The following is a 25,473-nucleotide window of genomic DNA, read 5'->3' as shown; positions in this document are numbered from 1 at the left end:
GAGGGGAGGGGGGAGGGAGGGAGGAAGGGGGGAGGGAGGGGCGAGGGAGGGAGGAAGGGGGGAGGGAGGGGAGGGGGGAGGGAGGAGGGGGGAGGGAGGGGAGGAGAGGGAGGTGATTGAGAGGCGACCCTCACTCCGACATGATGGGTGAGTTATCAGCAGCATCATCATCAGCAGCATCATCATCATCAGCAGCAGCATCATCATCAGCAGCAGGATCATCAGCAGCAGCAGCCAGCATCAGCAGTAGAATCCTCATCATCAGCAGCAGCAGCAGCATCATCATCATCAGCAGCATCAGCAGCCAGCATCAGCAGTAAAATCCTCATCAGCAGCAGCAGTAGCAGAATCAGCAGCATCAGCAGCAGAAACAGCAGCGGCAGAATCATTATCATCAGCAGAATCATCAGCGGAATCATCATCATCAGCGGAATCATCATCAGCAGCAGAATCATCAGCAGAATCATCATTAGTGGAATCATCATCAGCAGCAGAATAATCAGCGGAATCATCATCAGCAGGCTAGTCAACAGAATCATCAGCAGCATCATCAGCACCAGTATCAGCATCCGCAGCATCATCATCAGCAGCATCATCAGCAAACTCATCTACAGCAGTAGCATAATAAAAACCAGCGTCATCATCATCAGTATCATCATCAACAGAATCATCAGCAGGTAGCAGTATCATCATCAGCAGTATCATCATCAGCAGCAGCACGATCATCTTTCACAGCAGAATCATCAATAATTACATGAAACACATCAGCGTCATGATATCAGTATCATAATCAACATCAACAGCAGCAGCAGCAACATCACACTCACACTATCATCATCAGCAGCAGCAGCATCATGAAAAGTCTGTTATCTGTGCTAAAGTTGTTCCGTTGTTGCTAATGATGATAATGATGCTGCTGCTGATGATGATGATGTTTGTACAGGGCTCTGTTCGTAAGTCGATTTGTTCGTAATTACAACTTTAAGTCCTGTCGATTCCAAACGCGTGGGTACGACGTGTACACTAAACACGGGGAGTGGCTTTAAAAGTTGTAAAATTTCCTGTAGATGTAGATGCCACTGGTTCTTCATGTTCTGTAGATGTAGTTGCCACTGGTTATTCACGGTCTGTAGATGTAGATGCCACTGGCTCTTCACGTTCTGTAGATGTAGATGCCACTGGTTCTTCAGTGTCTGTAGATGTAGATGCCACTGGTTCTTCACGTTCTGTAGATGTAGATGCCACTGGTTATTCACGGTCTGCAGATGTAGATGCCACTGGTTCTTCACGTTCTGTAGATGTAGATGCCACTGGTTCTTCACGTTCTGTAGATGTAGATGCCACTGGTTATTCACGGTCTGCAGATGTAGATGCCACTGGTTCTTCACGTTCTGTAGATGAAGATGCCACTGGTTCATCACGTTCTGTAGATGAAGATGCCACTGGTTCTTCACGTTCTGTAGATGAAGATGCCACTGGTTCTTCATATTCTGTAGATGAAGATGCCACTGGTTCATCACGTTCTGTAGATGAAGATGCCACTGGTTCTTCGCGTTCTGTAGATGTAGATGCCACTGGTTCTTCGCGTTCTGTAGATATAGATGCCACTGGTTCTTCACGTTCTGTAGATGTAGATGCCACTAGTTCTTCATGTTCGGTAGATGAAGATGCCACTGGTTCTTCACGTTCTGTAGATGTAGATGCCACTGGTTCTTCACGTTCTGTAGATGTAGATGCCACTGGTTCATCACGTTCTGTAGATGTAGATGCCACTGGTTCTTCACGTTCTGTAGATGAAGATGCCACTGGTTCTTCATATTCTGTAGATGAAGATGCCACTGGTTCATCACGTTCTGTAGATGAAGATGCCACTGGTTCTTCGCGTTCTGTAGATGTAGATGCCACTGGTTCTTCGCGTTCTGTAGATATAGATGCCACTGGTTCTTCACGTTCTGTAGATGTAGATGCCACTAGTTCTTCATGTTCGGTAGATGAAGATGCCACTGGTTCTTCACGTTCTGTAGATGTAGATGCCACTGGTTCTTCACGTTCTGTAGATGTAGATGCCACTGGTTCTTCGCGTTCTGTAGATGTAGATGCCACTGGTTCTTCACTATCTGTAGATGTAGATGCCACTGGTTCTTCATGTTCTGTAGATGAAGATGCCACTGGTTCTTCGCGTTCTGTAGATGTAGATGCCACTGGTTCTTCGCGTTCTGTAGATGTAGATGCCACTGGTTCTTCACTATCTGTAGATGTAGATGCCACTGGTGCGTCACGTTCTGTAGATGTAGATGCCACTGGTTCTTCACGTTCTGTAGATGTAGATGCCACTGGTTCTTAATGTTCTGTAGATGCCACTGGTTCTTCATGTTCTGTATATGCCACTGGTTCTTCACGTTCTGTAGATGTAGATGCCGCTGGTTATTCACGGTCTGTAGATGTAGATGCCACTGGTTCTTTGCGTTCTGTAGATGTAGATGCCACTGGTTCTTCACGTTCTATAGATGTAGATGCCACTGGTTCTTCACGTTCTGCAGATGTAGATGCCACTGGTTCTTCACGTTCTGTAGATGTAGATGCCACAGGTTCTTCACGTTCTGTAGATGTAGATGCCACTGGTTATTCACGTTCTGTAGATGCAGATGCCACTGGTTCTTCACGTTCTGTAGATGTAGATGCCACTGGTTCTTCACGTTCTGTAGATGTAGATGCCACTGGTTCTTCACGTTCTGTAGATGCCACTAGTTCTTCACGTTATGTAGATGTAGATGCCCCTGGTTCTTCACGTTCTGTAGATGTAGATGCCACTGGTTCTTCACGTTCTGTAGATGTAGATGCCACTGGTTCTTCACGTTCTGTAGATGCCACTGGTTCTTCACGTTATGTAGATGTAGATGCCACTGGTTCTTCACGTTTTGCAGATGTAGATGCCACTGGTTCTTCATGTTCTGTAGATGCCACTGGTTCTTCATGTTCTGTAGATGCCACTGGTTCTTCATTATCTGTAGATGTAGATGCCACTGGTTCTTCATGTTCTGTAGATGCCACTGGTTCTTCACTTTCTGTAGATGTAGATGCCACTGGTTCTTCACTTTCTGCACATGTAGATGCCACTGGTTCTTAATGTTCTCTAGATGCCACTGGTTATTCACGTTCTGTAGATGTAGATGCCACTGCTTCTTCACGTTCTGCAGATGTAGATGCCACTGGCTCTTCACTATCTGTAGATGTAGATGCCACTGGTTCTTCGCGTTCTGTAGATGTAGATGCCACTGGTTCTTCTCGTTCTGTAGATGCCACTGGTTCTTCACGTTATGTAGATGTAGATGCCACTGGTTCTTCACGTTTTGCAGATGTAGATGCCACTGGTTCTTCATGTTCTGTAGATGCCACTGGTTCTTCATGTTCTGTAGATGCCACTGGTTCTCATTATCTGTAGATGTAGATGCCACTGGTTCTTCACGTTCTGTAGATGTAGATGCCATTGGTTCTTCACTTTCTGTAGATGTAGATGCCACTGGTTCTTCACGTTCTGTAGATGCCACTGGTTCTTCACGTTCTACAGATGTAGATGCCACTGGTTCTTCACGTTCTGTAAATGTAGATGCCACTGGTTCTTCACGTTCTGTAGATGTAGATGCCACTGGTTCTTCACGTTCTACAGATGTAGATGCCACTGGTTCTTCACGTTCTGTAGATGTAGATGCCACTGGTTCTTCGCGTTCTGTAGATGTAGATGCTACTGGTTCTTCACTTTCTGTAGATGTAGATGCCACTGGTTCTTCACTTTCTGCACATGTAGATGCCACTGGTTCTTAATGTTCTCTAGATGCCACTGGTTCTTCACGTTCTGTAGATGTAGATGCCACTGGTTCTTAATGTTCTCTAGATGCCACTGGTTCTTCACGTTCTGTAGATGTAGATGCCATTGGTTCTTCACTTTCTGTAGATGTAGATGCCACTGGTTCTTCACGTTCTGTAGATGTAGATTGCACTGGCTCTTCACTATCTGTAGATCTAGATGCCACTGGTTCTTCGCGTTCTGTAGATGTAGATGCCACTGGTTCTTCACGTTTTGCAGATGTAGATGCCACTGGTTCTTCGCGTTCTGTAGATATAGATGCCACTGGTTCTTCACGTTCTGTAGATGTAGATGCCACTGGTTCTTCACGTTTTGCAGATGTAGATGCCACTGGTTCTTTATGTTCTGTAGATGTAGATGCCACTGGTTCTTCACGTTCTGCAGAAGTAGATGCCACTGGTTCTTCACGTTCTGTAGATGCCACTGGTTCTTCACGCTCTGTAGATGTGTAGATGTAGATGCCACTGGTTCTTCACGTTATGCAGATGCCACTGGTTCTTCATGTTCTATAGATGTAGATGCCACTGGTTCTTCATGTTCTCTAGATGTAGATGCCACTGGTTCTTCTCGTTCTGTAGATGTAGATGCCACTGGTTCTTCACGTTCTGTAGATGTAGATGCCACTGGTTCTTCACGTTCTGTAGATGTAGATGCCACTGATTCTTCACGTTCTGTAGATGCCACTGGTTCTTCCCGTTATGTAGATGTAGATGCCACTGGTTCTTCACGTTCTGTAGATGTAGATGCCACTGGTTCTTCACGTTCTGTAGATGCCACTGGTTCTTCACGTTATGTAGATGTAGATGCCACTGGTTCTTCACGTTCTGCAGATGTAGATGCCACTGGTTCTTAATGTTCTGTAGATGCCACTGGTTCTTCATGTTCTGTATATGCCACTGGTTCTTCACTATCTGTAGATGTAGATGCCACTGGTTCTTCATGTTCTGTAGATGCCACTGGTTCTTCACGTTCTGCAGATGTAGACGCCACTGGTTCTTCACGTTCTGTAGATGTAGATGCCACTGGTTCTTCACTTTCTGCACATGTAGATGCCACTGGTTCTTCATGTTCTCTAGATGCCACTGGTTCTTCACGTTCTGTAGATGTAGATGCCATTGGTTCTTCACTTTCTGTAGATGTAGATGCCACTGGTTCTTCACGTTCTGTAGATGTAGATGCCACTGGTTCTTCACTTTCTGTAAATGTAGATGCCACTGGTTCTTCACATTCTGTAGATGTAGATGCCACTGGTTCTTCACGTTCTATAGATGTAGATGCCACTGGTTCTTCACGTTCTGTAGATGTAGATGCCACTGGTTCTTCACGTTCTGTAGATGTAGATGCCACTGGTTCTTCGCGTTCTGTAGATGTAGATGCCACTGGTTCGTCACGTTCTGTAGATGTAGATGCCACTGGTTCTTCCCTATCTGTTGATGTAGATCCCACTGGTTCTCTCACGACTCTCCGTCCGAACAGGCAGCTGGACATAACGGGACTGGGTTTGTGTTCGTATTTCAGAAAGTTCGTAAGTCGATTTATCATCAGACTCAAATGAGTACCTGGTTGCTGTGTGTAGTAAACATCGCTAGCACTGGGGGAGACAAAGGCGGCCGGGCGTGGTGCTGGCCACCCACCCCCTCGTGTGCCACAGTGCCGGTAGCCTTCATAGGTGCTGCTCGCTAACAGCACTTGCCTTTACAACCCTGGTAGAGGCTACACGGGGGATCTTTGTCTGTGCATAGGTGATGCTGCTACTCGCTACTAACAGCACTTGCCCCTACAGCCCTGTTAGAGTTTACACGGGGGATCTTTGTCTGTATATAGGTGATGCTGCTACTCGCTACTGACAGCACTTGCCCCTACAGCCCTGTTAGAGGCTACACGGGGGATCTTTGTCTGTGTATAGGTGATGATGCTACTCGCTACTGACAGCACTTGCCCCTACATCCCTGCTAGAGGCTACACGGGGGATTTTTGTCTGTGTATAGGTGCTGCTGCTACTCGCTACTAACAGCACTTGCCCCTACAGCCCTGTTAGAAGCTACACGGGGGATCTTTGTCTGTGTATAGGTGCTGCTGCTACTCGCTACTAGCAGCACTTGCCCCTATAGCCCTGTTAGAGGCTACACGGGGGATCTTTGTCTGTGTATAGGTGCTGCTGCTACTCGCTACTAGCAGCACTTGCCCCTATAGCCCTGTTAGAGGCTACACGGGGGATCTTTGTCTGTGTAGAGGTGCTGCTGCTACTCGCAACTCACAGCACTTGCCCCTACAGCCCTGTTAGAGGCTACACGGGGGATCTTTGTCTGTGTATAGGTGCTGCTACTCGCTACCTACAGCACTTGCCCCTATAGCCCTGTTAGAGGCTACACGGGGGTTCTTTGTCTGTGTATACAGTGAGGGAAAAAAGTATTTGATACCCTGCTGATTTAGTACGTTTGCCCGCTGACAAAGAAATGATCAGTCTATAATTTTAATGGTAGGTTTATTTGAACAGTGAGAGACAGAATAACAACAACAAAATCCAGAAAAACTCATGTCAAAAATGTTATGAATTGATTTGCATTTTAGTGAGGGAAATAAGTATTTGACCCCCTCTCATTCAGAAAGATTTCTGGCTCCCAGGTGTCTTTTATACAGCTAACGAGCTGAGATTAGGAGCACACTCTTAAAGGGAGTGCTCCTAATCTCAGCTTGTTACCTGTATAAAAGACACCTGTCCACAGAAGCAATCAATCAGATTCCAAACTCTCCACCATAGCCAAGACCAAAAAGCTCTCCAAGGATGTCATGGATAAGATTGTAGACCTACACAAGGCTGGAATGGGCTACAAGACCATTGCCAAGCAGCTTGGTGAGAAGGTGACAACAGTTGGTGCGATTATTCGCAAATGGAAGAAACACAAAAGAACTGTCAATCTCCCTCGGCTTGGGGCTCCATGCAAGATCTCACCTCGTGGAGTTACAATGATCATGAGAACGGTGAGGAATCAGCCCATAACTACACGGGAGGATCTTGTCAATGATCTCAAGGCAGCTGAGACCATAGTCACCAAGAAAACAATTGGTAACACACTATGCCGTGAAGGACTGAAATCCTGCAGCGCCCGCAAGGTCCCCCTGCTCAAGAAAGCACATACATGCCCGTCTGAAGTTTGCCAATGAACATCTGAATGATTCAGAGGACAACTGGGTGAAAGTGTTGTGGTCAGATGAGACCAAAATGGACTCTTTGGCATCAACTCAACTCGCCATGTTTAGAGGAGGAGAAATCCTGCCTATGATCCCAAGAACACCATCCCCACTGTCAAACATGGAGGTGGAAACATTATGCTTTGGGGGTATTTTTCTGCTAAGGGGACAGGACAACTTCACCGCATCAAAGGGACGATGGACGGGGCCATGTACCGTCAAATCTTGGGTGAGAACCTCCTTCCCTCAGCCAGGGCATTGAAAATGGGTCGTGGATGGGTATTCCAGCATGACAAAGACCCAAAACACACGGCCAAGGCAACAAAGTAGTTGCTCAAGAAGAAGAAGCACATTAAGGTCCTGGAGTGGCCTAGCCAGTCTCCAGACCTTAATCCCATAGAAAATCTGTGGAGGGAGCTGAAGGTTCGAGTTGCCAAACGTCAGCCTCGAAACCTTAATGACTTGGAGAAGATCTGCAAAGAGGAGTGGGACAAAATCCCTCCTGAGATGTGTGCAAACCTGGTGGCCAACTACAAGAAACGTCTGACCTCTGTGATTGCCAACAAGGGTTTTGCCACCAAGTACTAAGTCATGTTTAGCTGAGGGGTCAAATAGTTATTTCCCTCATTAAAATGCAAATCGATTTATAACATTTTTGACATGCGTTTTTCTGTATTATTTTGTTGTTATTCTGTCTCTCACTGTTCAAATAAACCTACCATTAAAATTATAGACTGATCATTTCTTTGTCAGTGGGCAAACGTACAAAATCAGCAGGGGATCAAATACTTTTTTCCCTCACTGTAGGTGCTGCTGCTACTCGCTACTACTGACAGCACTTGCCCCTACAGCCCTGTTAGAGGCTACACGGGGGATCTTTGTCTGTGTGTAGGTGCTGCTGCTACTCGCTACTGACAGCACTTGCCCCTACAGCCCTGTTAGAGGCTACACGGGGGATCTTTGTGTCTGTATAGGTGCTGCTGCTACTCGCTACTAACAGCACTTGCCACTACAGCCCTGTTAGAGGCTACACGGGGGATCTTTGTCTGTGTATAGGTGCTGCTGCTACTCGCTATTACTGACAGCACTTGCCCCTACAGCAATGTTAGAGGCTACACGGGGGATCTTTGTCTGTGGATAAGGGCTGCTGCTACTCGCTACAAACAGCACTTGCCACTACAGCCCTGTTAGAGGCTACACGGGGGATCTTTGTCTGTGTATAGGTGCTGCTGCTACTCGCTACTAACAGCACTTGCCACTACAGCCCTGTTAGAGGCTACACGGGGGATCTTTGTCTGTCTATAGGTGCTGCTGCTACTCGCTACTAACAGCACTTGCCACTACAGCCCTGTTAGAGGCTACACGGGGGATCTTTGTCTGTCTATAGGTGCTGCTGCTACTCGCTACTACTGACAGCACTTGCCCCTACAGCAATGTTAGAGGCTACACGGGGGATCTTTGTCTGTGTATAGGCGCTGCTGCTACTCGCTACTAACAGCACTTGCCCCTACAGCTCTGCTAGAGGCTACACGGGGGATCTTTGTCTGTGTGTAGGCGCTGCTGCTACTCGCTAGCAACAGCACTTGCCCCTACAGCCCTGTTAGAGGCTACATGGGGGATCTTTGTCTGTGTATAGGCGCTGCTGCTACTCGCTACTGACAGCACTTGCCCCTACAGCCCTGTTAGAGACTACACGGGGGATCTTTGTCTGTGTATAGGTGCTGCTGCTACTCGCTACTGACAGCACTTGCCCCTACAGCCCTGTTAGAGGCTACACGGGGGATCTTTATCTGTGTATAGGTGCTGCTGCTACTCGCTACTGACAGCACTTGCCCCTACAGCCCTGTTAGAGACTACACGGGGGATCTTTGTCTGTGTGTAGGCGCTGCTGCTACTCGCTACTAACAGCACTTGCCCCTACAGCCCTGCTAGAGGCTACCTGGGGGATCTTTGTCTGTTTATAGGTGCTGCTGCTGCTACTCGCTACTAACAGCACTTGCCCCTACAGCCCTGCTAGAGGCTACCTGGGGGATCTTTGTCTGTGTATAGGCGCTGCTGCTACTCGCTACTACACACAGCACTTGCCCCTACAGCCCTGCTAGAGGCTACACGGGGGATCTTTGTCTGTGTATAGCTGCTGCTGCTACTCGCTACTAACAGCACTTGCCCCTACAGCCCTGCTAGAGGCTACCTGGGGAAGCTTTGTCTGTGTATAGGTGATGTGCTGCTGCTACTCGCTACTAACAGCACTTGCCCCTACAGCCCTGCTAGAGGCTACCTGGGGGATCTTTGAGAGTGTGGCGAGCGGTGGTGCAGTGGTTAGCGCACTACGCTCACGGCCACCGTCAGTGGCAACTGTCCGAACCGGTCCCCCTCCCCCCCCCCCCAAAGTCAACTCGTGCTGCATGTGGTTAGACGTCTATAATGGGGAGACAAAGGCGGCCGGGTAAGCATGGTGCTGGTCACATGACCCCGTGTCATAGGTGCCCGCTACTCGCCATCAGCACCTTGCCCCCAAAGGCCCCTGTGGGCTACACGGGGGAGCTTTGTCTCTGTGCGGGTGAGCGGGTGGGTGGGTGAGTGGGTGAGTGGGTGAGTTAGATAGTATGTGGGTGAGCGGGTGAGTGGGAGAGTTGGTGAGGGAGTGGGTGGGTGGGTGAGTTAGATAGTATGTGGAATAGTCGGTGAGTTAGATAGTATGTGGGTGAGTGGGTGAATTAGATAGTGGTTGTGTGGGTGAGTTGGTGAGTTAGAGATTTGGTGAGTGAGTTGGTGAGTGGGTGGGTGAGTGAGTGAGTTAATTAATGGGTGAGTTTAAGAGTGAGTGAGTGGGTGGGTGAGTTAGATAGTGGGTGGGTGAGTGGGTGAGTGAGTGTATGAGTGGGTGAGTGAATTAATGGGTGAGTTTAAGAGTGAGTGAGTTAGTTAGTGGGTGTGTGGGTGAGTTGGTGAGTTTGAGAGTGGGAGTGTGAGTGGGTGAGTTTGAGAGTAGGTGAGTGGGTGGGTGAGTTTGAGAGTGGGTGAGTAGGTGGGTGGGTGAGTTGGTGAGTGGGTGGGTGAGTGAGTTAATTAATGGGTGAATTTGAGATTAGGTGTGTGGGTGGGTGAGTTAGATAGTGGGTATGTGGGTGAGTTGGTGAGTTTGAGAGTGGGAGTGTGAGTGGGTGAGTTTGAGAGTGGGTGAGTAGGTGAGTGAGTGGGTGGGTGGGTGAGTTAGATAGTATGTGGGTGAGCGGGTGGGTGGGTGAGTAGGTGAGTGAGTGGGTGGGTGGGTGAGTTAGATAGTATGTGGGTGAGTGGGTGATCGGGTGAATTAGATAGTAGTTGTGTGGGTGAGTTGGTGAGTTAGAGATTGGGTGAGTGAGTTGGTGAGTGGGTGGGTGAGTGAGTGAGTTAATTATTGGGTGAATTTGAGATTAGGTGTGTGGGTCAGTTGGTGAGTTTGAGAGTTGGAGTGTGGGTGGGTGAGTTTGAGAGTGGTTGAGTAGGTGGGTGAGTGAGTCGGTGGGTGAGTGGGTGAGTAACGGAGTGGGTTCAGTTCCTCGCTAACAGCACTTGCCCCAAGAGCCATATGTGGGCTACCCAGGGGAGCTTTGTCTTTGCCTAAACCAGACATGGGCACCGTGAACCATCCGGTTCTGCATTTCACTTCTCTATAGGCTATGCAAATTACATCGTGGGTGAGTGTGTGGGTGAGTGGGTGGGTGAGTGGGTGGGTGGGTGAGTGAATGGGTGAGTGTGTGGATGAGTGGGTGGGTGAGTGAGTGGATGAGTGAGTGGATGAGTGAGTGAGAGAATGTGTGAGTGAGTGTGTGGGTGAGTGGCTGGGTGGGTGAGTGGGCGAGTGGGTGAGTGTGTGGGTGGGTGAGTGGGTGGGTGGGTGAGTGAGAGACTGTTTGAGTGAGTGAGTGTGTGAGTGAGTGAGTGTGTGGGTGAGTGGGTGGGTGGGTGAGTGACTGGATGAGTGAGAAAATGTGTTAGAGAATGTGTGAGTGAGTGAGTGGGTGGGTGAGTGTGTGGGTGAGCGTGTGGGTGAGTGTGTGGATGAGTGAGTGGGTGAGTAGGTTAGTGGGTAGGTTAGTGGGTGGGTTGGTGGGTGGTTGAGTGAGTGAGTGGGTCGGTGAGTGTATTGGTGAGTGTGTGGGTAGCAGAGTTGGTGGGTTCTTGAGTGAGTGAGTGGGTTGGTGAATGGGTGGGTGAGTCGGTGGCCGAGTGGGTGAGTTAGTGGGTGTTTGAGTGAGTGGGTCGGTGAGTGTGTTGGTGAGTGTGTTGGTGGGTGTGTGAGTTGGTGGGTGGTTGAGTGAGTGAGTGGGTTGGTGAGTGTGTGGGTGAGTAGGTGGGTGAGTGGATACGTGCGTGCGTGAGTTGGTGGGTGGTTGAGTGAGTGAGTTGTTTGGTTGGTGAGTGAGTGGGTGACCACTGGACGGGTTCCGCAGGATTGGAAGGAGGCCTGGTGGTCCCCCTCTTTAAGAAGGGGGACCGCACAGACTGTAACAACTACAGGGGCATCTCACTCCTCAGTGTGTTGGGAAAGGTCCTGGCAAGGATTATTCAGCATCGCCTTGCCAGGCACGCTGAGGAGAGGCTTGCGGAGCCCCAATGCGGTTTCAGGAAAGGGCGGTCCTGCACAGATGCCATATTTTCTGTCCGTCTGCTACAGCAGAGGTGTAGGGAATTCCAACAAGACCTACATCTCTACTGTATTGACCTGGTCAAGGCCTATGATACCATCAGTAGGCCTGGGCTCTGGGTTGATCTTCGTGCTTTTGGAGTCCCTGACCCCCTGCTCACGATCATTAAGAACCTTCATGATGGTGAGTGGGCCGGGTAAAACTACGTGGCCGGGAGTCAGAGCCGTTCCCTGTACACCTTGGGGTGCGACAGGAATGTCCTCTGGCTCCCACATTATTTAACATCTATTTTGACGACAGAGTTCGTGAAGCCTTCAACAGCTGTACCGGAGGAATTTCCATCTGGTACAGATATAATGGGAGGCTGATCGATGCCCGGGTGCGGTCAAGGGATGGCTCCCTATTGCTCAACCACGTTATGTATGCTGATGATTTGGTAATAGCTGCTCATTCAGAGGAGGAGTTGGAGACGCTGCTGCTGAGACTGGAGCCTGCCACTAAGAGGTGGGGCCTTACCATCAGCCCCACCAAAACTAAGCACCTGCCTGGGTATTTTGTACCATCGGACACTCCACCCCCACAACTCCCAATCTGTGATAGGGCAGTTGTGGAGAGAGTGGAGAGTTTCCCATACCTGGGCAGTGTGCTCATGACCGGCTCCAGTTTAACAGCAGAGGTCTCACTCCGAATCAGTCGAGCGGCAATATCTTTTCATTGGTTGCGTAACGCTGTGTGGAAGCTACCTGGTCTGTCGCTCCGCACGAGGCTTCAGGTCTTCTCGGCCACGGTCATTCCCTCCCTTCTCTACGCTTGCGAAACGTGGACTCACTACCCCACTCAACCACTCTCCCACTCACCCACCCACTCACCCACCCACCACTCACCCACCCACCCACCAACTCACCCACCCACCCACTCACCAACCCAACTACCCATTCACCTACCCACTCCCTCACCCACCCAACCAGCCAACCACCCACCTACCCACTCACCAACCCATCTACTCACCTGCTCACTGACCCACTCGCCCACCCACCCAACCACCCATTCACCTACACACCCACCCACCAACCACCCACTCACTCACTCACTAACCCACTCACCTACCCACCCACCACTCACCCACCCACTCACCCACCCAACTACCCACCCAACTACCCAACTACCCACTCATTCACCCACCAACCCACTCACGCACCCACACACTCACCTGCCCATCGACCCACTCGCCCACCCACCCACTCAACCTGTCACCCACCCACCCACTCACCCTCTCACCCACCCACCCACTTACCCTCTCACCCACCCACCCACTCACCCTCTCACCCACCCACCCACTCACTCACTCGCCCAACCACCCACCCACTCACCCACCCACAAACCCACTCACCCACCCACCTACCCACCAACGCACTCACCCACCAACCCACTCACCCACCAACCCACTCACCAACCCAACCACCCATTCACCCACCCACCTACTCACCCACCCACTCACCCACCCAACCACCCACTCACTCACCAACGCACTCACCCACCCACCCACTCAACCAAACCCACTCACCCACTCAATCACCAACGCACTCACCCACCCACCCACCCACTCACCCAACCACTCACCCAACCAACTACCCAACCAACCACCTAACCACCCACTCACTTACCCACCAACCCACTCACCAACCCACCCACTCACCCACCCACCAACCCACTCACCCACCCTCCCACTCACCTACTCACCCACCCACTCACTCACGCTAAATCAGTCGAGCGGCATTATATTTTCATTGGTTGCGTAACGCTGTGTGGAATCTGCCTGGTCTGTCGCTCCGCACGAAGCTTCAGGTCTTCTCAGCCACGGTCATTCCCTCCCTTCTGTACGCTTGCGAAACGTGGACTCACTCCCCCACTCAACCACTCACCCACCCACCCACTCACCCACTGAACCACCCACCCATCAACCACTCACCCATCAACCCACGCACCCACCAATCCACCCACTCACAAACTCACCCACCCAACCACCCACTCACCCACCAAACCAATAAACCACCAACCCACCCACTCAACCACTCACCTACCCTACCACCCACGCACCCACCAACCCACTCACCCACCAACCACTCACCCACCTACCACCCACGCACCCACCAACCCACTCACCCACCAACCACTCACCTACCTACCACCCACGCACCCACCAACCCACTCACCCACCAACCACTCACCCACCTACCTACTCGCCCACCCACCCACCCACTCACCAACCCAACCATCCATTCACCTACCCACTCACTCACCCACCCACTCACTCACCCACACGCCCACCTACCCACTCACCAATCCACCCACTCACCTGCCCACCGACCTACTCACCCACCCACCCAACCACCAACCCACTCACTCACCAACCCACTCACACACCCACCCACTCACTCACTCACCAACCCACTCACCCACCAACCTACTCACCCACCAACCCACTCACCCACCCACTCACTCACCCCCCACCCACCCACCCACCTACCCACTCACCAACCCACCCACTCACCTGCCCACCGACCTACTCACTCACCCACCCACCCAACCACCAACTCACTCACTCACCCACCAACCCACTCACCCACCAACCCACTCACCCACCTACTCACTCACTCACCAACCCACTAACTCACCAACCCACTCACCCACCAACCCACTCACCCACCCACTCACCCACCCACCCACTCACCAACCCACTCACCCAACGACCCACTCACCCAAACACCCACCAACCCACTCCCCACCCACCAACCCACTCACACACTCACCCACCCACTCACTCTCCCACCAACCCACTCACCTACCCACCCACCCACTTCCCCACCCACCAACCCACTCACTCACCCACCCACTCACTCCCCCACCAACCTACTCACCCACCCACCAACCCACTCACCCACCCACCCACTCACCCACCCACTCACCCACCCACCCACCCACTCACCCACCCACTCACCCACCCACCCATTCACCCATCCACTCACTCACCCACCCACTCACTCACTCACCAACCCACTCACTCACCAACCCACTCACCCACCCACTCACCCACCCACCCACTCACCAACCCAATCACCCAACGACCCACTCACCCAAACACCCACCAACCCACTCCCCATCCACCAACCCACTCACTCACTCACCTACCCACCCACCCACTTCCCCACCTACCAACCCACTCACTCACTCACCCACCCACTCACTCCCCCACCAACCCACTCACCCACCCACCAACCCACTCACCCACCCACTCACCAACCAACCCACTCCCCCACCCACCAACCAACTCACCCACCTACCCACCAACCCACCCACTCACCCACCCACCCTCCCCCCCCCACACCCACCCCCCCGACAGACGTCCCCTGCATCTACGATCCGTGCCCACGCCTGGCCCTACCGCCAGGCCACTTCTACGTGCAGGCCGGCGGCCCGTCCGTGCAGCCTGCCCACCACCACCACCACCAGCACCACCAGCAGCACCACCACCACCAGCAGCACCAACAGCACCACCAGCAGCACCTCACCGAGCTACAGAGGGCATCAAGCCAAGAGCTGCAGGAGCTGCTGCAGCTGCAGCAGCAGCAGCAGCAGCTGAGCTCGGACGAGTCGATGGCCCCCGGGCAATGCCCCCCAAGCGTCTACTCGGCGGGGTTGCCCCCCTACCAGGGGGCCCCCCAGGGGGTGCCGGGGGGGCCCCAGGGCTCGGAGTCACCGGGGGCCTCAGCGGGGACGCCGGTGGGGCCTGCCGGGGCGAGCGGTCACTACGGGGAGGGAGGATTCTACCTGCACGGGACCCATGCCGCTCACACGCAGGTGAGTGGGTGGGTGGGTGGGTGAGTGGGTGAGTGGGTGGGTGGGTGAGTGGGTGGGTGGGTGAGTGAGTGAGTGAGTGGGTGAGTGGGTGGGTGAGTGGGTGAGTGGGTGAGTGGGTAGGTGGGTGAGTGGGTGGGTGAGTGGGTGAGTGGGTGGGTGGGTGAGTGGGTGGGTGAGTGGGTGAGTGGGTGGGTGAGTGGGTGAGTGGGTGGGTGGGTGAGTGGGTGGGTGAGTGGGTGAGTGGGTGAGTGAGTGGGTGGGTGAGTGGGTAGGTGGGTGAGTGGGTGATTGAGTGGGTAGGTGATTGATTGGGTGAGTGAGTTGGTGGGTGGGTGGGTGAGTTAGTGGCTGGGTGGATGAGTGAATGGGTGGGTGAATTAGTGAGTGGGTGAGTGAGTTGGTGGGTGGGCGAGTCAGTGGGTGAATGAGTGGGTCACTCACTCACTCATTCACCCCACCGGTCACTCACCCGACCGCTCACCCACACGTGTGCTCACCCGTACTCACCCATGCACCCCCCCTCCCCACCCACCCCACTCCCTCCCCAGTTCACGGTGTACACGGATGCTCTGGCCGTGCTGAGCGAGGTGAACTACCCAGGGGGTTTCGTGGGGGGTCCGAGCCCCCTCTCCGGAGCCCCCCTCACCCCTCCCCTCCTCCTGCACCCTCACCACCACCACCACCACCCTCACCACCACCACCCTCACCACCACCACCCTCACCACCACCCTCACCACCACCACCCTCACCACCACATCCTCACTCCAGACATCGAGGATCGGGCGTTGGAGCTGAGCTCCGATTCCGATTCGGAGGTTGGGGGTGCAGCCATCGCCGGGGCGATCTTCGGGGGTCTCGGAGGGGGGTCCCTGGGTCAGGGTGGGGGCCACGGAGGGTACAGCCCTCCCCCCGTGCCACCCAGCGCGGTGGCTCACGGACTGCACAAGGGTGAGCATGACGGAGGATCGCTCGACAACTCGCCAACTCGCTCGCTCGTTCGCTAACTCGCCCGCTCACTGGCTAACTCGCCAACTCGCTCGCCAACTCGCCAACTCGCTCGCTCGTTCGCTAACTCACTAACTCGCCCGCTAACTCACTAACTCGCCCGCTAACTCACTAACTCGCCCACTCGCTCGCCAACTCGCCAACTCACCCGCCCGCTCGCTCGCCAACTCGCTAACTCGCCCACTTACAAACTCGCTAACTCGCCCGCCCGCTCGGCAACTCGCCAACTCGTTAACTCGCCCGCCCTCCCGCTAACTCGCCCTCCAACTCGCCGGCCAACTCGCCCGCCCGCTCGCCACCTCGCTCGCTACTTTGCTCACTACCTCGCTCACTGGCTAACTCGCTCGCTAACTGGCTAACTCGCTCGCTAACTGGCTAACTCGCTCGCTCGCTAACTGGCTAACTCGCTCGCTAACTGGCTAACTCGCTCGCTAACTGGCTAACTCGCTCGCTAACTGGCTAACTCGCTCGCTAACTGGCTAACTCGCTCGCTCGCTAACTGGCTAACTCGCTCACTAACTGGCTAACTCACTCGCTAACTGGCTAACTCGCTCGCTAACTGGCTAACTCGCTCGCTCGCTAACTGGCTAACTCGCTCGCTAACTGGCTAACTCGCTCGCTCGCTAACTGGCTAACTCGCTCGCTAACTGGCTAACTCGCTCGCTCGCTAACTGGCTAACTCGCTCGCTAACTGGCTAACTCGCTCGCTAACTGGCTAACTCGCTCGCTAACTGGCTAACTCGCTCGCTAACTGGCTAACTCGCTCGCTAACTGGCTAACTCGCTCGCTAACTGGCTAACTCGCTCGCTCGCTAACTGGCTAACTCGCTCGCTAACTGGCTAACTCGCTCGCTAACTGGCTAACTCGCTCGCTAACTGGCTAACTCGCTCGCTAACTGGCTAACTCGCTCGCTCGCTAACTGGCTAACTCGCTCACTAACTGGCTAACTCACTCGCTAACTGGCTAACTCGCTCGCTAACTGGCTAACTCGCTCGCTCGCTAACTGGCTAACTCGCTCACTAACTGGCTAACTCGCTTGCTAACTGGCTAACTCGCTCGCTAACTGGCTAACTCGCTCGCTCGCTAACTGGCTAACTCGCTCGCTAACTGGCTAACTCGCTCGCTCGCTAACTGGCTAACTCGCTCGCTAACTGGCTAACTCGCTCGCTAACTGGCTAACTCGCTCGCTCGCTAACTGGCTAACTCGCTCGCTCGCTAACTCAATCGCCTGCTTGCTAACTCACATGCTCACCCACTCATTCACTCGCTCACCAGCTCGCTCAATCACTCGCTCCTGCCCCATGTCTCCCTCCTCCCCCTCCCCGCGTCTCCCTCCTCCCCATCCCCGCGTCTCCCTCCTCCCCATCCCCACGTCTCCCTCACCACCCTCCCCGCGTCTCCCTCCTCCCCATCTCCGCGTCTCCCTCCTCCCCCTCCCCGTGTCTCCCTCCCCACCCTCCCCGCGTCTCCCTCCTCCCCATCCCCGCGTCTCCTTCCTCCCCATCCCCACGTCTCTCTCCCCATCCCCGCGTCTCCCTCCCCATCCCCGCGTCTCCCTCCTCCCCATCCCCGCGTCTCCCTCCTCCCCCTCCCCGTGTCTCTCTCCCCCTCCCCGCGTCTCCCTCCTCCCCCTCCCCACGTCTCCCTCCTCCCCCTCCCCGTGTCTCCCTCCTCCCCCTCCCCGTGTCTCCCTCCCCGCGTCTCCCTCCTCCCCATCCCCGCGTCTCCCTCCTCCCCATCCCCGCGTCTCCCTCCTCACCCTCCCCGCGTCTCTCTCCCCACCCTACCCGTGTCTCTCTCCCCCTCCCCGTGTCTCCCTCCTCACCCTCCCCGCGTCTCCCTCCTCCCCCTCCCCGCGTCTCCCTCCCCACCCTCCCCGCGTCTCCCTCCCCATCCCCGCGTCTCCCTCCTCCCCATCCCCACGTCTCCCTGCTCACCCTCCCCGTGTCTCCCTCCCCCTCCCCGTGTCTCCCTCCTCCCCATCTCCGCGTCTCCCTCCTCCCCCTCCCCGTGTCTCCCTCCCCACCCTCCCCGCGTCTCCCTCCTCCCCCTCCCCGCGTCTCCCTCCTCCCCCTCCCCGCGTCTCCCTCCTCCCCATCTCCGCGTCTCCCTCCTCCCCCTCCCCGCGTCTCCCTCCTCCCCCTCCCCGTGTCTCCCTGCTCACCCTCCCCGCGTCTCCCTCCTCCCCATCCCCGCGTCTCCCTCCCCACCCTCCCCGCGTCTCCCTCCCCCTCCCCGCGTCTCCCTCCTCCCCCTCCCCGTGTCTCCCTCCCCGCGTCTCTCTCCTCCCCCTCCCCGTGTCTCCCTCCCCGCGTCTCCCTCCTCCCCCTCCCCGTGTCTCCCTCCCCGCGTCTCCCTCCTCCCCCTCCCCGCGTCTCCCTCCTCCCCCTCCCCGCGTCTCCCTCCTCCCCATCTCCGCGTCTCCCTCCTCCCCCTCCCCGCGTCTCCCTCCTCCCCCTCCCCGCGTCTCCCTCCTCCCCCTCCCCGTGTCTCCCTGCTCACCCTCCCCGCGTCTCCCTCCTCCCCATCCCCGCGTCTCCCTCCCCACCCTCCCCGCGTCTCCCTCCTCCCCCTCCCCGCGTCTCCCCCCTCCCCATCCCCGCGTCTCCCTCCTCCCCATCCCCGCGTCTCCCTCCCCACCCTCCCCGCGTCTCCCTCCCCCTCCCCGCGTCTCCCTCCTCCCCCTCCCCGTGTCTCCCTCCCCGCGTCTCCCTCCTCCCCCTCCCCGTGTCTCCCTCCCCGCGTCTCCCTCCTCCCCCTCCCCGCGTCTCCCTCCTCCCCATCTCCGCGTCTCCCTCCCCACCCTCCCCGCGTCTCCCTCCTCCCCCTCCCCGTGTCTCCCTCTCCCTCCCCGCGTCTCCCTCCCCACCCTCCCCGCGTCTCCCTCCCCACCCTCCCCGCGTCTCCCTCCTCCCCCTCCCCGTGTCTCCCTGCTCACCCTCCCCGCGTCTCCCTTCCCATCCCCGTACAGGTAGGAAGAAAGTTCGTCTCTACCAGTTTCTCCTGGAGGTGCTGAGAGACCGCGCTATGGAGCACGCACTGTGGTGGGTGAGTGACCCTGCGAGTGAGTGACCCTGCGGGTGAGTGTCTGGGTGAGTGACCCTGTGGGTGAGTGACCCTACGGGTGAGTGTCTGGGTGAGTGACCCTACGGGTGAGTGACCCTACGGGTGAGTGACCCTACGGGTGAGTGTCTGGGTGAGTGACCCTGCGAGTGAGTGTCTGGGTGAGTGACCCTGCGAGTGAGTGACCCTGCGAGTGAGTGACCCTGTGAGTGAGTGTCTGGGTGAGTGTCTGGGTGAGTGACCCTGCGAGTGAGTGTCCCTACGGGGTGAGTGACCCTGCGAGTGAGTGACCCTGCGAGTGAGTGTCTGGGTGAGTGACCCTGCGAGTGAGTGACCCTGCGAGTGAGTGTCTGGGTGAGTGACCCTGCGAGTGAGTGACCCTACGGGTGAGTGTCTGGGTGAGTGACCCTACGGGTGAGTGTCTGGGTGAGTGACCCTTCGGGTGAGTGTCTGGGTGAGTGACCCTACGGGTGAGTGTCTGGGTGAGTGTCCCTACTGGGTGAGTGTCCCTACGGGTGAGTGACCCTGTGGGTGAGTGTCTGGGTGAGTGACCCTACGGGGTGAGTGTCTGGGTGAGTGACCCTACGGGTGAGTGACCCTACGGGGTGAGTGTCTGGGTGAGTGACCCTGCAGGTGAGTGTCTGGGTGAGTGACCCTACGGGTGAGTGACCCTGCGGGTGAGTGTCCCTACGGGTGAGTGTCTGGGTGAGTGACCCTACGGGTGAGTGACCCTACGGGGTGAGTGACCCTACGGGTGAGTGACCCTATGAGTGAGTGTCCCTACGGGTGAGTGTCTGGGTGAGTGACCCTGCGGGTGAGTGTCTGGGTGAGTGACCCTGCGGGTGAGTAACCCTGCGGGTGAGTGTCTGGGTGAGTGTCCCTACGGGGTGAGTGTCTGGGTGAGTGACCCTACGGGTGAGTGACCCTGCGGGTGAGTGTCTGGGTGAGTGACCCTGTGGGTGAGTGACCCTACGGGTGAGTGACCCTGTGGGTGAGTGACCCTGCGGGTGAGTGTCTGGGTGAGTGACCCTGTGGGTGAGTGACCCTACGGGTGAGTGACCCTGCGGGTGAGTGACCCTGCGGGTGAGTGTCTGGGTGAGTGACCCTATGGGTGAGTGACCCTGCGAGTGAGTGACCCTACGGGGTGAGTGTCTGTGTGAGTGACCCTGCGAGTGAGTGACCCTACGGGGTGAGTGTCTGGGTGAGTGACCCTGCGAGTGAGTGACCCTACGGGGTGAGTGTCTGGGTGAGTGACCCTACGGGTGAGTGTCTGTGTGAGTGACCCTACGGGTGAGTGACCCTGTGGGTGAGTGTCTGGGTGAGTGACCCTACGGGTGAGTGACCCTGCGGGTGAGTGACCCTGCGAGTGAGTGTCTGGGTGAGTGACCCTACGGGTGAGTGACCCTACGGTGTGAGTGTCTGGGTGAGTGACCCTTCGAGTGAGTGACCCTACGGGTGAGTGTCTGGGTGAGTGACCCTACGGGTGAGTGTCTGGGTGAGTGACCCTGCGAGTGAGTGTCGCTGCGGGTGAGTGTCTGGGTGAGTGACCCTACGGGTGAGTGTCTGGGTGAGTGACCCTACGGGTGAGTGTCTGGGTGAGTGACCCTACGGGTGAGTGACCCTACGGGGTGAGTGTCTGGGTGAGTGACCCTGCGAGTGAGTGACCCTACTGGGTGAGTGTCTGGGTGAGTGACCCTACTGGTGAGTGTCTGGGTGAGTGTCTGGGTGAGTGACCCTGCGAGTGATTGACCCTACGGGGTGAGTGTCTGGGTGAGTGACCCTACTGGTGAGTGTCTGGGTGAGTGTCTGGGTGAGTGACCCTGCGAGTGAGTGACCCTACGAGTGAGTGTCTGGGTGAGTGACCCTACGAGTGAGTGACCCTACGGGTGAGTGACCCTATGGGTGAGTGTCTGGGTGAGTGACCCTGTGGGTGAGTGATCCTATAGGTGACCCTATGGGTGAGTGTCTGGGTGAGTGACCCTGCGGGTGAGTGACCCTTCAGGTGAGTGTCTGGGTGAGTGACCCTGCGAGTGAGTGACCCTGCGGGTGAGTGAACCTGCGAGTGCGTGACCCTATGGGTGAGTGTCTGGGTGAGTGTCTGGGTGAGTGACCCTGCGATTGAGTGACCCTATGACTGAGTGTCTGGGTGAGTGACCCTATGGGTGAGTGTCTGGGTGAGTGACCCTGCGATTGAGTGACCCTATGAGTGAGTGTCTGGGTGAGTGACCCTATGGGTGAGTGAACCTACGCGCGAGTGTTTAAGCAGACTAATACACAGAGACAGCTGTCACTGGGGGTGCCCCTAGGCTACACAGCTACACAGCAACAGCAGACTAATACATAGAGACACCCACCTACCAACTCACTCACCCATGTCCCTCTCACCTTGACCGCCTCACTCACCCTTCCTCACCAGGTGAGCAAACGAATGAGTGTGTGGGTCTCTGAGTGTCTCTCACTCGCCACGCTCACCAGGTGAGTGAGCTATTGAGTCCTGTGCAGGGAGGGGTTTGGGATAGGTTACGAATGCGAGATTGGGTGTCTCTCACTCACCACCCTCTCACTCACCACCCTCTCACTCACCACCCTCACCTCACCCACCCTCCCTCACCCCTCACCAGGTGAGCGAGCTTGAACGTGAGGTCACATCAGCCATTCTCTCTCTCATCTCTCCCACCACACCCCCCATTACTCACCACCACCACCTCCCCTCCCCTCCACTCACCACCCCCCTCCCTCCCTCCCTCCTCACCAGGTGAGCGAGCGTGACGGCGTCTTCCAGTTCTCGTCGCGACACAAGGAGGAGCTCGCACGTTCGTGGGGACAGCGAAAGGGAAATCGCAAGGCGATGACCTACCAGAAGATGGCACGTGCTCTCAGAAACTACGGGCGCAGCGGGGAGATCCGTAAAGTGAAGAAGAAACTCACCTACCAGTTCGACTCTAGCGTGCTGGTCTAGCCAGGGTGGGTGGTGAGTGGTGAGGGTGAGGGGTGAGGGTGAGGGGTGAGGGAGTGGGTGAGGGTCGTCACCTACCAGAAGATGGCACGTGCTCTCAGAAACTACGGGCGCAGCGGGGAGATCCGTAAAGTGAAGAAGAAACTCACCTACCAGTTCGACTCTAGCGTGCTGGTCTAGCCAGGGTGGGTGAGTGGTGAGGGGTGGTGAGTGGTGAGGGGTGAGGGAGTGGGTGAGGGTCGTCACCTACCAGGAGATGGCACGTGCTCTCAGAAACTACGGGCGCAGCGGGGAGATTCGCAAGGTGAAGAAGGAACTCACCTACCAGTTCGACTCTAGCGTGCTGGTCTAGCCAGGGTGGTGAGTGGTGAGGGGTGGTGAGTGGTGAGGGAGTGGGTGAGGGTCGTCACCTACCAGAAGATGGCACGTGCTCTCAGAAACTACGGGCGCAGCGGGGAGATTCGTAAAGTGAAGAAGAAACTCACCTACCAGTTCGACTCCAGCGTGCTGGTCTAGCCGGTGGGGGTGGTGAGTGGTGAGTGGTGAGGGTGAGGGTGAGGGGTGAGGGTGAGGGTCGTCACCTACCAGGAGATGGCACGTGCTCTCAGAAACTACGGGCGCAGCGGAGAAATTCGCAAGGTGAAGAAGGAACTCACCTACCAGTTCGACTCTAGCGTACTGGTCTAGCCAGGGTGGGTGAGTGGTGAGGGTGAGGGGTGAGGGTGAGGGGTGAGGGAGTGGGTGAGGGTCCTCACCTACCAGGAGATGGCACGTGCTCTCAGAAACTACGGGCGCAGCGGAGAGATTCGCAAGGTGAAGAAGGAACTCACCTACCAGTTCGACTCTAGCGTGCTGGTCTAGCCAGGGGTGGTGAGTGGTGAGGGGTGGTGAGTGGTGAGGGGTGAGGGAGTGGGTGAGGGTCGTCACCTACCAGGAGATGGCACGTGCTCTCAGAAACTACGGGCGCAGCGGAGAGATTCGCAAGGTGAAGAAGGAACTCACCTACCAGTTCGACTCTAGCGTGCTGGTCTAGCCAGGGGTGGTGAGTGGTGAGGGGTGGTGAGTGGTGAGGGGTGAGGGAGTGGGTGAGGGTCGTCACCTACCAGGAGATGGCACGTGCTCTCAGAAACTACGGGCGCAGCGGAGAAATTCGTAAGATAAAGAAGAAACTCACCTACCAGTTCGACTCTAGCGTGCTGGTCTAGCCAGGGGTGGTGGTGAGGGTGAGGGGTGAGGGTGAGGGTGAGGGGTGAGGGTCGTCACCTACCAGGAGATGGCACGTGCTCTCAGAAACTACGGGCGCAGCGGGGAGATTCGCAAGGTGAAGAAGGAACTCACCTACCAGTTCGACTCCAGCGTGCTGGTCTAGCCGGTGGGGGTGGTGAGTGGTGGTGAGGGTGAGGGTGGTGAGGGTGAGGGAGTGGGTGGTGAGTGAGAGGGTGAGGGAGTGGGTGCTGAGGGTGAGGGAGGGGGTGGTGAGTGAGAGGGTGAGGGAGTGGGTGGTGAGTGAGAGGGTGAGGGAGTGGGTGGTGAGGGTGAGGGAGTGGGTGGTGAGTGAGAGGGTGAGGGAGTGGGTGGTGAGGGTGAGGGAGTGGGTGGTGAGTGAGAGGGTGAGGGAGTGGGTGGTGAGTGAGAGGGTGAGTGGGTGGTGAGGGTGAGGGTGAGGGAGTGGGTGGTGAGTGAGAGGGTGAGGCAGTGGGTGGTGAGTGAGAGGGTGAGTGGGTGGTAAGTGAGAGGGTGAGTGAGAGGGTGAGGATCGTCACCTACAGTGAGGTAAAAAAGTATTTGATCCCCTGCTGATTTTGTACGTTTGCCCACTGACAAAGAAATGATCAGTCTATAATTTTAATGGTAGGTTTATTTGAACAGTGAGAGACAGAATAACAACAAAAAAATCCAGAAAAACGCATGTCAAAAATGTTATAAATTGATTTGCATTTTAACGAGGGAAATAAGTATTTGACCCCTCTGCAAAACATGACTTAGTACTTGGTGACAAAACCCTTATTGGCAATCACAGAGGTCAGACGTTTCTTGTAGTTGGCCACCAGGTTTGCACACATCTCAGGAGGGATTTTGTCCCACTCCTCTTTGCAGATCTTCTCCAAGTCATTAAGGTTTCGAGGCTGACGTTTGGCAACTCGAACCTTCAGCTCCCTCCACAGATTTTCTATGGGATTAAGGTCTGGAGACTGGCTAGGCCACTCCAGGACCTTAATGTGGTTCTTCTTGAGCCACTCCTTTGTTGCCTTGGCCGTGTATTTTGGGTCATTGTCATGCTGGAATACCCATCCACGACCCATTTTCAATGCCCTGGCCGAGGGAAGGAGGTTCTCACCCAAGATTTGACGGTACATGGCCCCGTCCATCGTCCCTTTGATGCGGTGAAGTTGTCCTGTCCCCCTAGCAGAAAAACACCCCCAAAGCATAATGTTTCCACCTCCATGTTTGACGGTGGGGATGGTGTTCTTGGGGTCATAGGCAGCATTCCTCCTCCTCCAAACACGGCGAGTTGAGTTGATGCCAAAGCGCTCCATTTTGGTCTCATCTGACCACAACACTTTCACCCAGTTGTCCTCTGAATCATTCAGATGTTCATTTGAAAACTTCAGACGGGCATGTACATGTGCTTTCTTGAGCAGGGGGACCTTGCGGGCGCTGCAGGATTTCAGTCCTTCACGGCGTAGTGTGTTACCAGTTGTTTTCTTGGTGACTATGGTCCCAGCTGCCTTGAGATCATTGACAAGATCCTCCCGTGTAGTTCTGGGCTGATTCCTCACCGTTCTCATGATCATTGCAACTCCACGAGGTGAGATCTTGCATGGAGCCCCAGGCCGAGAGAGATTGACAGTTCTTTTGTGTTTCTTCCATTTGCGAATAATCGCACCAACTGTTGTCACCTT

General features: G+C 55.4%; 1 protein-coding gene across 2 annotated transcripts; it reads left to right on the top strand.

Moving 5' to 3' along the window:
* The first annotated feature begins 90 nt into the window (after positions 1-90).
* Positions 91-23,983, top strand: LOC116958683 (uncharacterized). Of its 2 annotated transcripts, none has more exons than XM_032981419.2 (5): positions 91-147; positions 15,089-15,546; positions 16,095-16,494; positions 19,523-19,599; positions 22,370-23,983. In XM_032981419.2, the coding sequence occupies exons 1-5, from the start codon at positions 141-143 to the stop codon at positions 22,571-22,573; spliced, it is 1,146 nt and encodes a 381-aa protein (XP_032837310.1). In that variant the 5' UTR covers positions 91-140; the 3' UTR covers positions 22,574-23,983. The 2 variants fall into 2 exon arrangements, with proteins under 2 accessions (XP_032837310.1, XP_032837311.1); XM_032981420.1 differs by having other exon boundaries at positions 19,523-19,595; positions 22,370-22,484.
* Positions 23,984-25,473: the final 1,490 nt, after the last annotated feature.

This window comes from Petromyzon marinus (genome assembly GCF_048934315.1).
Source record: "Petromyzon marinus isolate PM22_M1 ecotype Great Lakes invasive population chromosome 80 unlocalized genomic scaffold, UKy_Petmar_22M1.pri1.0 chr80_unloc.1, whole genome shotgun sequence".
NCBI lineage: Eukaryota > Metazoa > Chordata > Hyperoartia > Petromyzontiformes > Petromyzontidae > Petromyzon > Petromyzon marinus.
This window is presented reverse-complemented; position numbering and strand designations above follow the sequence as displayed.

Coding starts and splice junctions, on each gene's coding strand:
- LOC116958683 (XM_032981419.2), top strand. Junction 16,495..19,522: donor GGCTCACGGACTGCACAAGG/GTGAGCATGACG, acceptor ATCCCCGTACAG/GTAGGAAGAAAGTTCGTCTC. Junction 19,600..22,369: donor TGGAGCACGCACTGTGGTGG/GTGAGTGACCCT, acceptor CCTCCTCACCAG/GTGAGCGAGCGTGACGGCGT.